At 37.7% G+C, this 14,177-nt stretch overlaps 1 protein-coding gene across 1 annotated transcript; it reads right to left on the minus strand.

Annotated features, from left to right (window-relative positions):
- Positions 1–1,095: 1,095 nt before the first annotated feature.
- LOC103211159 (olfactory receptor 14J1-like) lies at positions 1,096–2,053 on the minus strand. The gene is given in 2 exon segments (XM_007957077.1): positions 1,096–1,497; positions 1,499–2,053. Coding segments are annotated over 2 exon segments (957 nt in total).
- Between the last annotated feature and the right edge of the window lie 12,124 nt (positions 2,054–14,177).

Consider the following 14,177-nt stretch of genomic DNA (forward strand, 5'->3'; position numbering starts at 1 on the left):
CTTGTGGTTGGCTTTCAAGCTCTCAGACCTTGTAGCTCCAGGGCTCCTTGTACCAATACACAAAATTGGTGTGTCCAAAGGCAAGAATAAAACAAATGATGTAAAAATATTTGTTTAGTTTGTGAGATTGTACATATATTACCATTATTTTATCCCTTCTTAGTTATAAAATTGCCTATTCAGAGGAAAAAAAAGTGTGCTTATAATTGTTGGTATGCCTATTTATCTGTTTGTGTCTGTGTCCACATATATTGGAGGGAAAGGGGAGCGTGGTAGTTCATTTTGTGTGTCAACTTGGCTGGGCCTGGTTGAGTGGATGGGCAGCTGGATGTAATATTGCCCATGATGAGACTGGTAATCAGCTCCATGGTGGAATATACTGTGAGCAGCTGAGTAGCTGCCTTAGGGAATGTGGTCTGCTTCCTGCATATAAGGAGAAGCCTTGGGAATGGTCTCTAGCTTATGGCATGCTTGAACCCTAAATGTAGCCATGTCCCTGTTCAGCAGTCTGCCATGCTCTGCTGACCTTGGGACTTACAATGGACTTAAATTAAAGGCCTGCCATGTGGTTTGGTAACATTGGGACTGTGCCTTTTTACTTGTCAACCTCGGGCTTCTCAGCTTCAGCAGCCAGCAGCTGTCTGAGTGAAGAAATGCCTTTAGCTCCAGTGGGCCAAGAGCAGGAGGCAGAGCTGGACCCCAAGGTTGAGGGGCTTTCACCCAACCCCTAGAGTCTGCCCCTTTGAACTTGGACTTAAAGCCTCCAAACTCTAAGGGAATAAACTCCTGTTTATTAAGGCTATCCCATTTGTGCTATATTCTTGTAGAGTGGCCCTAGATAAACAGAACAAGGAGCAGTGGGTCTATATTAAAATATTATAGTTGCTTATTTTCTCTTAATTTGGAAGAAGGAACAGATGCTTTTCATTTCTAGAAGGGGTAATAATTACATGAATTATTTCCCTAATGACAATGGTTGCATTGTGTGATAAATCCACAGGGAAGACTAAAAATGTTATTTCTTTCCTTAATACCATATGTTGAAGGAATTCAATATTATTTAACATGTCCCTGGTATATAATATTGCCCAGCCATCAATGACAGGACAAAAATGCTTTCTTGAATTCTCCACCCAACACTAACTTTCTGAAAGCACCTTTCATGGCTTCATTTCTGAGTCTATAGATAATAGGGTTGAGACTTGGGGGTATTACTGTATAAAAGATAGAAATCATAAGGTCAAAATCACTTGGAGAATGTGAAGTTGGTTTTAGAAAGTCAAAAATACCTGTGGAGATAAAAAATGAGACAACGAAGAGGTGGGGCAGGCAGATGGAGAAGGCCTTGGATTGGCCCTCAGCAGAGGGCATTCTTAGAACTGTGGAGAAGATGTAGATATAGGAGAGGCCAATAGAGATGAAGCAGATGAATGCCATCACAGATAGGAAAGCATCCACTCCAAACACTCCAAGGTAGTTATTGGAGCAGGAGAGCTTTCATAAACTGGGGGACATCACAGAAGAAATGGTGGATTATTTTGGCTCTACAGAATGTGATAGAGAATGTGGTTGTTGTATTCAAGATACCAGAGATGCTACCACTTAACCATATAGCTATCACAGCCCACTTACATATATTGGGATCCATGATGACATCATAGGGCAATGGGAAGCAGATGGCTACATACCGGTCATAAGACATCACTGTGAGAATGGCCACCTCATCCCATGCAAAAGTTGTGAAGAAGAAAACCTGGAGCATGCACTGACCATGGGAAATACAGCCGTCATCCATCAGAGAATTGTCAATGGACTGGGGGACTGTGACAGAAATGATGGAGAGGTCCAGAAGGGAAAGGTGTTTTAAGAAATAATACATCGGAGAATGGAGACGCTGGTCCAATGTGGTGATGATGATAATGATGAGGTTACCTGCCAAGGTTAAAAGATACATCACCAGGAACAGGAAAGCCTGTAAAATCTGTAGCTCACGAATGTCAGAAAACCCCATGAGGAGGAATCCACTCATTGAGGTTATGTTCGCTGAAATCATTTTGAAGATTTCAATTTCAGTGGCAGCTGAAAGAAAAGAGGATTTGGAAAATGCAAGAAAAAAATATTAAAATTTTTATTAAAAATAAAAAATATTAATTTTATTTATTTATTCATCAATACTTTCTAAAACAATTGTATATTAAGTGCCTGCTATGTCTTATCAGCTGTGTCCTAGATGTTTGAGATCTAAAAGTATAGCATATCTTCTACATTAGTAAACCAGTACTTACACTTGAGTCAAATATGTTAAAGTCACTGTTCCTGTCACAAAAATAATAGTTACATTTGCATCACAAAAAAAAAAAAAAAAAAAAAAAACACCAACTTCCATTTCCACTAATGCAAAATGCATTGCTTTGTTTTAAGTCAGCAACGGGAAAGCAATGATCAGCTGTTGACCATAAATTTCTGAAAATTGGATGTGTTGCATTTCTGTATAGGGCACTGCTCTATTTTAGCAGATAGAATAGCTCTGTGAAGGAAATAAATATTGGGAATTGAAAAATGGATTAGCTGGTTAAACAGGATAATCGTCATTTCCTTCCTGTCGAATAATTCTGTCATAAGAAGAACCCATTAATTATTCGGAAGGAAGGTTGGGCAATCCTACTTCCGTAGTGATACTGCCTCGGAAACCCAAGGAGGGGTCGCTATGAGTAGGGTTTGACTCAACGGCACATAACAACAACAACAACAACAAGGCCCAAACTGTACAGTGTTTTTGCCTTTCCAAATAGCATCTTATTTAATGGAAATGTCATTGAAATCAAGAGCAAAAACACTTTCGCAAGGAAATACTTTTATGTTACTCTCAGATTTACTGTCTAATCTAATTGCCTGGAGCATTATCTGGTATCTAATTTAGATTTCTCTTTGAATCTTCATATCATTCACCTTCTTTGCTCATTATTTGCAACATCAAAAGAAAAGCCCAAGAGGAATGAAATGATATATATTTCTGAGAAAGGAGAAATCAAATTTAATTTAATTGGCCAGTGCTTTGGACTTTGTGGGAGGTAAATAACCAATATTTCTCCCTTCATTAAGATAACCAAAGCCAAGCCTACTTGCTGGAGAGTCAATTCCAACTCACAGATCTGTAAGAGTAGAACTGCCCCACAGGGTTTCCAAGGCTGTAATCATTATGGAAGCAGACTGTCATCTTTCTCCTGTGGAACTGCTATCTGGTTTCAGCAGCTGAGCTTTTGGTTAGCAGCTAAACGCGAAACCACTGAGGCACCAGGGCTTCTTTTCAGTTTGAGGGCTGATGAGTGATTTCATAAGTACCCAGAAAACACCCACTGGCAATGAGTCAATTCTGGCTTGAAGAAACCCTGTGAGACAGAACAGAAATGTCCTATAGGTTTTTCCAGGCTGTAAATCATTACAAAGAACAGACTGCCTTCTCTTTCTACTGTGGAGCAGCTGGTGGATTCAAACTGCAGGCCTTTCATTTAGCATCCAACTGCCTTAACCACGCACCACAAGAACTCTTTCACTTCATATCAAGTCCCCCATATTCTTTGATTTTTTTTTTTTTCCTTTCATCTGTGAGTTCTAAGCAACAATGTAAAAAAGCACTGTATCAGAGGTTTTGTTCTGAATCAGGTGACATCTCACCATTTTTTATATCTTAGTAATCCATCTTCTTAGATATAATAACTGGGAGAATCCTAAATTTGGAGGCCATCATTCCCTCCCCATTCCTTATCATTTTGAGAGAGGATTTTTTGATCAACCAATAGCTCTCTCATTTTGCTTTATTTTTCTAATGTCAGATGTCAGTATTTCCTGCTGACCTCCAGACGTATTCTGCCTCCCACACTTCTTCTCTTCCCTGAAGAATGAGCTTGGGATTTGAACATTCCATTTCTATATCCCATTGTCTGACATGGATCGGTTGTTGGAGATTTATGATAAAAATATATAGTAAATTAAGTAAAATGTTGAAAACATTTGCTGTTATTGCCAAGTATAAAGTTTCTTTTTTCTTACTCTTGGAAAATAAAACATAAGGCTAATCTGTCTAGAATTCTCCCAACTTTATCCATTTCTACCAAAATCTCATACTAGATAATAGAGAACAGGAAGAACTACAGAGAAATTTGGAGAAACTCTGTTAAAGCAATTTTAGTTTGCTTCCAACATAATTTCTCCCTTTCTATGTCCTTGTAAAAATGGCGTGGTGAAGGTGTTGTGATCTGACCTCCTCTAACTCCGTAAGAGGATAGGAGGCTCATTATCAGAATCAACAGCCCAGGCTGATTGCTATGAGATGGAGGCTCCCTCTCCTGCCTCCACTCTTCAATCTTTTTATCAGTTCTGACAACAACCATCCCTCCCAAGGCACTCTCTACTTCTTTACTGGGTTGGATAACTCATTGTAATGGCCACAGAGAAGTCACAGACAATACTCACAATTGTGGGGTAGTTGAGTTGGATCCAACTCATGGTGACCCCTCCTTGGGTTTCCGAGGCAGTATCTCTATGGGAGTAGATTGCCCAATCTTCCTTCTGAGGAGCAGCGGGTGGGTTTGAACTGCCAGCCTTCTGGTTAGCAGTCAAATGCCTTAGGCATTATGCCACCGGAGTTCCTATGAGGGAAGTTAATATGTTACAATTCACATCAGGAACTCTCAGAATACAATCCTTTGATCTGGACTGGCTCTTCTCAATTGTGCAGTAGGCAAGCCTATCTCTGTCTCCTTGGCCTCTCTGCCCCTATGCTCCTTGCTCAGGCAAATGTTACAAATTTCTTTTAGCTCTGCTGGTAATTACCCAGAGGCACCCCACTCCACCAGTAAATTTCCTGCCTGAAGGCATTCAGTTTTCTCATTCTCTGGGTTTGGAAGCCCACCAACCACACTGTCCTGCCTTTCTACCTGGTCTCCTGCCTCTACTGCTTCTGCTGCCTCTGCTGCTCACCATCTCTGGCGTTACATCTTTTTGTCTCCTAGGTCCCAGCACAGGGACCCTGGGTCCAAAGGAAGCACTCTTCTTGGTGTTTGTCAAGTCCCCCCTTTTTACCTCTGGGATGACTTATTTTAGGCCCAGCAGGATGGCAAAACTAACCAATCCCTGCATTACAGTCCCATACAGCTAATTTCCATCGTTCCACCCTCACAAATGTGCCATGCACTTTATTTACCTTGCAAGCTATCCAATCCCCTTGGTGGGTCACAAGCATCTCACATTTGCATAATCTCACCCAGTCATTTGGTGAGAGCTACAAGAGACTGCAGCTAAAAGGTCCATATTAAGTAATTCACTGCACCTCAGTCAAGTTATTTATCCTCTTTTTTCTTAAATTGGTAAACTGATAAATAGTATTTTTGTCCATAATTAATTTTTACTTTGCTTTCTTAAATATGGGAGCTCTGGTAGCATAGTGCCTAAGACACTTGACTGCTAACCAGAATGCTGGCGGTTCAAACCCACCAGCCACTCCTCAGAAGGCAGATGGGGCAATCTACTTCCATAGCGATACTGTCTCGGAAAACCCAAGGAGGGGTCACTATGAGTCGGATCCGACTCAACGGTACATAACAACAATAACAACTCCTTAAATATGTTATTTTGCCAAAGTTGTACAAGTAATGATCTTTCCAAAAGGGACGGATAAAATTAAAAAAATTTTAAGTGTTTGTTTTTATGGGACAGAAATTATGCTGGAAATTATCATTAAAAAAATTTTTATTTAATCCACACAGACATTATTAACTAGGAATGAAGTTTTATTTCTATTGGAAAAAATAAGGCTTAGAATACTTAAGTAACATTTTTGAGATCTGAGACTCAAACACTTGGCCTTACTAATTTATATGCTATATTACATCTGAATTTCATATGCAACATTACATCTGAAAATCTAAAAATATTGATGAGAGACACACAGAGCATTGGAGAAAGGCACAATTACATTGAAAACATATTCATCCAAGGATCTGTCTCTCATAGTGTTATTAGGAATTACTTGAAGAAATGTTTTATAATTATTTTACTGAATACTAAATCATTAACTGCCTCAACTAACTGATTTTAATTAAATGCATCATTACCATAATACATTTATATAAATCTGATATTTGGGTTTTGTTAATCAGCTCATTTTCAGGGAAGTTACTTTCCCTTATTATTAGTTTAACAGTCTTAACATTTTCAAACCTCATTCAAAGAACATAGGTTCTGTCACTGTTTCCATAAAGTACTTCCCTCTTTCCTTGTCCAAGACTGGAAAACTCACAACAGACATTTTTGGTGTATAGTAGCTATCAAAGCTGATCACCAACATCAAACCTTTCTCTCCTATAATGCTATGGATCTTTTTAAACATGCTGTTTCCCTTGAGAACCCAGGATTTTTTGGTTTTGGTCATTTTTCATAAAGAAAGCCTGAACTGAATGATAAAGGTATTTATTTTCTCTTCCCCTCTGACAACAAGAAATAATGTAACTAAAATGCACACTCTAATTTCTATAAAACAATAATAATTAAAGTTTGTAATAGGAGTCAGAAATCAGACATCATATTGCACTGGGCAAATCTGCTGCAAAAGACCTCTTTAAAGTGTTAAGGAGCAAAGACGTCACTTCGAAGACTAAAATATGCCTAATCCAAGCCATGGCATTTTCAATCACCTGATGTGCATGTGAAAGCTGGACATTGTATAAGGAAGACCAAAGAAGAGTTGATGCTTTTGAATTGTGATGTTGGCAAAGAATGTTGTTGTTGTTGTTGTTATGGGCTGTGGAGTGGAACCCGACTCATATCGACCCCTCCTTGGGTTTCCGAGGCAGTATCACTACGGAAGTAGATTGCCCCATCTTCCTTCAGAGGAGTGGCTGAGGCAAAGAATACTGGGGGTAGGGGGAGAGATAAAATAAAATAAACATGGACTGCCAGAAGAATGAACAAATCTGTCCTGGATGAAGTACAGTCAGAATACTCCTTGGAAGCGAGAATGGCCAGACTTCATCTCACCTACTTTAGTCATGTTGTCAGAGAGACCAGTCCGTGGAGAAGAATATCATGCTTGGTTAAGTAAGGGTCATTGAAAAGGGGAAGACCCGAAACAAGATAGATTGACAAAGTGGTTGCAATGATGAGTTCAAACATAACAAGGGTTCAAAGGCTGTTGCAGGACTAGGCAGTATTTTATTCAGTTGTATATGGGGTCACTGTGAGTCAGAGCAACTTGAAGGCACCTAACAACAGCAACGATATTTAATTTCAAAAATTTATAAAGATGTAGATATTATGTGCAGCTTTTTTCTCTTTATACGCTGCCCCAGGCTGGTTTTCCTCCTTCCCTCTTCCTCTAAAAGGCATCCACTCTAAATTCCTGAAAAGGTCGTACTTTTCCTTTCACATCAAAAAATTCCTGTGTAATGTGAAATTGTTTCCAAAGTAGTTTTAGTAATTTACACCTCCATCAACTTTGTATAGGAGTTCTCTTAGATTTACATAGTTACCTAACAACAACAACATGTAAATTTTACAATCAGTACACCAAATTAAAGAAAAAAGTTTTCTTTTTACTGAGAATTTCCTCAATTCCACATATCAACAAAGGAAAAATTAACTTACTCAGGATATCATCTCCCCAATGATTATTAGGGTAAATGTCCATAACAATTTAATATTTTTCAGGTAAAGTGTTATCATATTCTCTGTAAAATTATTCTTAAATGTTGTTAGATATAATCTTGGATATATCTTTGTTTTGGTAGTTAATAAAAATTATATTTTCTAAATTACATATTTACTCTCATCTTATGTGCAGAAATTTCCAAAATTATCTTATTTTTCTAATATTTTGTTTGTAGGTCATTGTGGATTTTTCTATGTATACAACTATATCTTCTGAAAATACTTTTTTTTCTTCCATTTAAATGTCTATTGATTTTCTTTATATTCTTTGTCTTAAACTAGTGGCTGAAACCACCAGTACAAAGATGAGTACAAATGTCAGTCTTGTTTTGCTCTCAATGATTCATGATTTGTTATAGATTTTAGACATTATTTCAATTTTCTATTGCCAATCAAAAAAGCTTACGAATGTAAGAACACAACTATTTAATGTATTTATATATTCAGTGCTTATAGCAACTTGTGCCTGATCCAAGCAAGTTAGTGTTAACTTTTAGCTGAGAGTTTAATTGGAGTCATTGGTTGATCTTGATTCTCTCCTATATGGCCTTTCTGCAGGGCTAAATTGAGCTTTTCTTAGCATAAGGCTGGTTTGCAAGGATAATCTGAAGAACAAAAGGACCAAGAAGGCAAGCCACACGGGTAAGCACTTTTCAAAACTAAGCTTGCATCTGTCACATTGGTTTTACTTGTCACTTGACCAAACTCAGAATCATTGTTTGATGGACATGGGTATCAGGAAGCGTGTTTTGTTGGTACCCAATGAAATAAAAGACTATCAGCATAAAGAATCCTCTCTTACTTCAAGTTTGCTAAGTTGTTTATGATAAATAGATGCTGACTTGCCTACATTTTTATTCTATTGAAATTATCATGTAGATTTTATTGTTTCATTCATCACTCACTACACTCCAACTGAAAATCTAGAAGTTACACATTACACAAAGTTCTATCTTCATGAAGCATAGGCTATTGTGAGAGTGGGGCCATTCACAAATAAACATGTAAACATGTACTATGATAGATAGTGGTAAGTGTTAAAAAGGTAAAGAAAGCATAAGAACTGAGAGAGTACAGAAAATAGATTATTTTATGTAGTAAAGTCTTCACTAATAATCACATATAAAAGAAAACTTAAGAAAATGAGGTTAGCTAAGTGAAGATCTCAGGCAGAGGAAAGAGAATATGTAAAGCCCACTAGTGGGAGCATTCCTGGAATATGTAAGTAATAGAAAGTAAGATGGTGAATTATTTATTTCTTCTTTAATGTTATCAACTAATTTTTCAAACATGGTGGCGTAAAGTTACTTGTTTTATTGTTTAATCTTATTTTTCACTGTCACTTAAATCTATGGTCCCTTTCATTCATAATTTTAACTTGTCAGTTATCAGCATTTATTCTTAAAGATTTTGCCAGAAAATTTTCATTTTAATACTATTTTTGAGTAAAGAATTTTAAATCTTTATCATTCTTAGTTTCCTAATTCTGTAACATTTGCCCTCATCTGTATCATTGTATCCCTGCCTTTCTTCCACTTAGTTTGTAATTTCTCTATTTTATTTCTAGTTTTTTGAGTTACTCAGTTTTCAATGTTAGAATTGTTTCTTTTCTAATGTATTTAAGGCTATATGTTATCACCACAATTTCAGTTTAGATGATTCTGACACTACTGATAAATAAAGAAATATATACATATATAATTTTTAATTTAATTTTTATTACAATGTTACCTATACTACCCTCCCACCCCTGATAACCAACAAAGAAAATTTCCATCCATATATAAACCTTTCCTTGACTTTTTACAATAACAAACTGATCCAATATTTTTCCTTCTGTGATTGACTTATTTCACTCAGCATAATGTCCTCCAAGCTCATCCACGTTACGCGGTGTTTTGCAGTTTCTACATTATTCTTTAGAGTTGCATAGTATTTCATTGTATGTATGTACCATAGTGTCGTTATCCATCCTTTGGTTGATGGACACCTGGGTTGTTTCCATTTTTTGGCTATTGTAAATAGTGCTGCAATGAACATGGGTGTGCATATGTCTGTTCTTGTCCTAGATCTCACTTCTTTAGGATATATACCTAGGAATGGAATGGCTGGGTCAGATGGTATGTCTAATTCCAACTTTTTAAGGAATTCCCATACTGATTTCCATAGTGGTTGTACCATTTTACATAGAAGGCTTCTGTAAAGGCAATGCCTTGCACCTCACTCCTGTTGTTATTTTTGTTAAGTGCCACTGAGCCTGTTCTGAACCTAATGACCCTATGTACAACAGAATGAAACACTGCCTAGTCCTGTACCATCTTTACAATCCTTCCTATTCTTGAGCCTATCATTGCAACCACTATGTCAATCCATCTTGTGGAGGGTCTTCCCCTTTTTCTCTGACCTACTTCAGCAAGCATGATACCCTTCTCCAGAGAATGGTCCCTTCTGACAACATGATCAAAGTAGGTGAGATGAAATCTGACCATTCTTGCTTCCAAACAGTATTCTGGCTGCACTTCATCCAGGACAGGTTTGTTCATTCTGGCAGTCCATGGTATTTTCAGTATTCTTCTTCAGCACCACAATTCAAAGGCATCAGTTTTTCTAATTCATCGTCCAGGTTTCACATGCATGTAATGTGATTGAAAATACTACAGCCTGGTTTGTTGTTGTTGTTGTTGTTGTTGTTGTTGTTAGGTGCTGTCAAGTGGACTTAGACTCACAACGACCATATGTACAATGGAATGAAACTCTGCCCAGTCATGAACCAACTTCACAATCCTTGCTATGCTTGAATCATTGCAGCTGCTGTGTCAATCCATGTTGTTGAGGGCCTTCTCCTTTTTCACTGACTCTCTACTTTCTATGCATGATATCCTTCTCCAGTAAATGGTCCCTTCTGACAACATGACCAAAGTAGATCAGATGAAGTATGGCCATTCTTGCTTCCAAGGAGCATTCTGGCTGCACTTCATCCAGGACAGATTGTTCAGCTCTTCTTGTGGTCCATGGTATTTTCTGTATTCTTTGACAATACCACAATTCAAAGGCATCAGCTCTTCTTTGGTCTTCCTTATTTATTATCCAGCTTCACATGCATATGGGGTGATTGAAAATACCATGGTTTTGGTGAGACCCACCTTAGTCTTCAACGTGACATCTTTCCCCTTTAGCACTTTAAAGAGGTCTTTTGCAGCAGATTTGCCCAGTGAAATATGACTTCTAATTCCTTGGCTGTTTCTTCCAGGGCTGTTGATTGTGGATCCAAATAAAATGAAATCCTTGACAATTTCAATCTTTTCTTCATTTATTGTGATATTGTTTATTGGTCCAGTTGTCAGGATTTTTGTTTCCTTTATGTTGAGGTGTAATCCATACAGAAGACATCAGTAAGTGCTTCAAGTCACCTTCACTTTCAGCTAGCAAACTTGTGTCGTCTGCATAATTCAGGTTGTTAATGAATCTTTCTCCCAATCCTGATCCCTCATTTTTCTTCATGTAGTACAGCTTCTCAGATTATTTTCTCAGTATACAGATTGAATAAGTATGGTGAAAGGATACAGCCCTAACACACCCCTTCCTGATTTTAAACCATGCAATATCCCCTTTTTCTGTTTGAATGACAGCCTTGGTCTATGTACAGGTTCTTCATGAGCCGAATTAATTGTTTTAGAATTCACATTCTTTGCAATGTTATCCATAATTTGTTATGATACACACAAGAGATCCATATTTGTGCCCATTCCAAAGAAATATGATCCAACAGAATGTGGAAATTATTGAACTCTTTGTTCTCAAATCAAAAGTTTCCTTCTCACCTGAATATGCTCAAGGATTTAGTGATTTTATTGCAAATGAGTACTGATTTCTTTAAAAATATTTTTCTGTATCTACAGGGAAGGCTAATATTCTTTCTTTCTCTTTTTTTCTTTCTTTAACATGTGTTTTTGTATGTGTGTATCATCTTCATCAGAGGTTGTTATCAAGGATATACCAAAACAAACCAAAAACCAAGCCCACTTCCATACAGTCAATTCCAACTCAAAGTGACTCATTGGGTTTCCGAGGAGGTCTATCTTTATGGAAGTAGATTACCCACTCTTCCTTCTGTGGAATGGTTGGTGGGTTTGAACCACCAACCTTCTGGTTAGCAGTCAAATGCCTTAGGCATCACACCACCCTGGACTCATAAAACAAATGAGATGTGTTTCCTATTTGCTATTATCTGGAAGATTTTGTGTGATAAAATTTTGAATAACCATTAATGGTGATAATAATAGCATCATTAAATACTTATTATTTTCCAGTCATTTTACTGAGTACTTTACAAGTATCCTTTAATAAATATTATTCTTGTTTTACAGATGAAAAATCAGAGGTTCAGAAAGATGAAGTAAGTAATCAAAGTCATTTCAGAACTAATGAAAGTAGAGCTAGGATTTAAACCCGGGTAATCTGACTCCGGCAGATACGTGAAATATGATGCTTATTTCCTATTTGTTTAAGTACAAAGAAGAAAAAAAGTACATTCCTCATGTTAGCAAGATTGTGACAAGCAATACTGAGATACTGAGAGTGATATAACAAGTCACAATAATTTTAGAAAGTAATTAGGCAATATTAAAATTCAATATAATTGTTTTCATTACCTTAAATTGAACAATCTCATCTTCTTTAATTTTATATTAAGGGAAAAAAATCAAATGAAAACATTCAAAGATTAAAAGAATGATCATGCCAACACTGTTTCTTATTATATACATCAGAAAAAAATATTAATAGAGCAATGTACACCTCTTTTGAGTCCTTAGGTGGCATAAACAATGAAATGGTTGATTACAAACTGAAAGGTTGGTGATTCAAATCCATCCAGAGTTGCCTCAGAAGACAGACCTGGTTATCTACTTCTGAAAGGGCACAGCCTTGAAAACCCAATAGAGCATTTCTCTTCTGCACACATGGGGTCACCATGCGTCATAATAAACTTGAGGCAACTCACAATGACATCACCTATAGATGAATGAGGAGCTCTGGTAGTGTAGTGCCTAAAGCACTTGACTGCTAACCAGAAGGCTGGCGGTTCATACATACCAGCCACTCCTTGGAAGGAAGATGGGGCAATCTACTTCTGCAGTGATACTGCCTCGGAAACCCAAGGAGGGGTCGCTATGAGTCGCGTCTGACTCGACGGCACATAACAACAACAACATAGAAGAATGAAGTAATTGTTATAATAAAAACAACAGTAAGCAATGCTATTTATAATAGTAACAAACTGAAAAATACCTAGCACATAATAGGCATTTGGTAAATAATTTTTGTTCATATGAATGAAATTTTTTTTTCAGTTTAAAAAATGTGTCTTGTAACTTAGGAAAGATACTATACAGCTTTAAAGACATAATAAATAACTATCCTCTTAGCATCAAAGAAAATAATTTAAATGTGAAGCTAATAAATATATAGATTTATAATTATTGAGGAGCTCTGGTAGCATAGTGGCTAAAGCACTTCACTGCTAACCAGAAGGCTGGCGGTTCAAACCCACCAGCCACTCCTCGGAAGGAAGGTTGGGCAATCCTACTTCCGTAGTGATACTGCCTCGGAAACCCAAGGAGGGGTCGCTATGAGTCTGGGCCTACTCGATGGCACATAACAACAACAACAACATAATTATTGAAAAATATCCAATAATGTTTATAAAATATGGTAAGAGAACTCAGGAATTGCAAAACAATATTGTGGAGTTCCAGCAAAATGGCAGAATATGCAGAGAAGCTACACAGACCCTCTGCAACAAAGCAATGAGAAACCAATTGAAACCAATACAGAAGATGATCACGGAATCCTGAGCTTTGAAGGGAAGGATAAAGAAGTGGATTAAATACCAACTAGTAGAAGAACCTGAATAAAACAGTGAGTAAGGGAAGAAATGGAGCTGTGGACTGCCAGCTGTTCTGATGGCACAGCCATTTTAAATATTTCCCAATAGCAACCTAGGAATCAGCTTTGCTCACCAAGGCTGCATGGGCAAGGAGTGTATTGGTGCTTGACCTCCAGAAGGGAGAACAGCAAGGAAGGGGACAGGTAGACCCGTGGACTGCCAGCAGCTGTACTGAGGATGTGACCATTTTAGATATTTGCAAGCAGCCAGCCCAGCTGTTTGAGTGTGTGTGGGTGGGCTTCTTGCTTGCACTGTGACCTGGGAGTTGGCTCCACCTGTCAAGGACTGCATGGGTAATCACACTGGAGACTGACAACTGAAGAGGTGCAATATTCCCCTTGTAACTCTTGTGCCCCATGCCATCTTGGTTAACAGAGGTGTGGCCATCCCCCTGTCTTCACCCATCTTCTTGACCTATGGGGGTTCCCAGTCTGTGCCCTGGCAGAGCACAGGGCAGAGTTTTGCTTTTGTTTGGTTGTTTTCAAATTATTATTTTTATCATCCTGTTTTTTTCCTTTTTTTTTTT

Source organism: Orycteropus afer, unplaced genomic scaffold (genome assembly GCF_000298275.1).
Source record: "Orycteropus afer afer isolate SDZICR_OR568_19922 unplaced genomic scaffold, OryAfe1.0 scaffold00701, whole genome shotgun sequence".
Lineage (NCBI taxonomy): Eukaryota > Metazoa > Chordata > Mammalia > Tubulidentata > Orycteropodidae > Orycteropus > Orycteropus afer.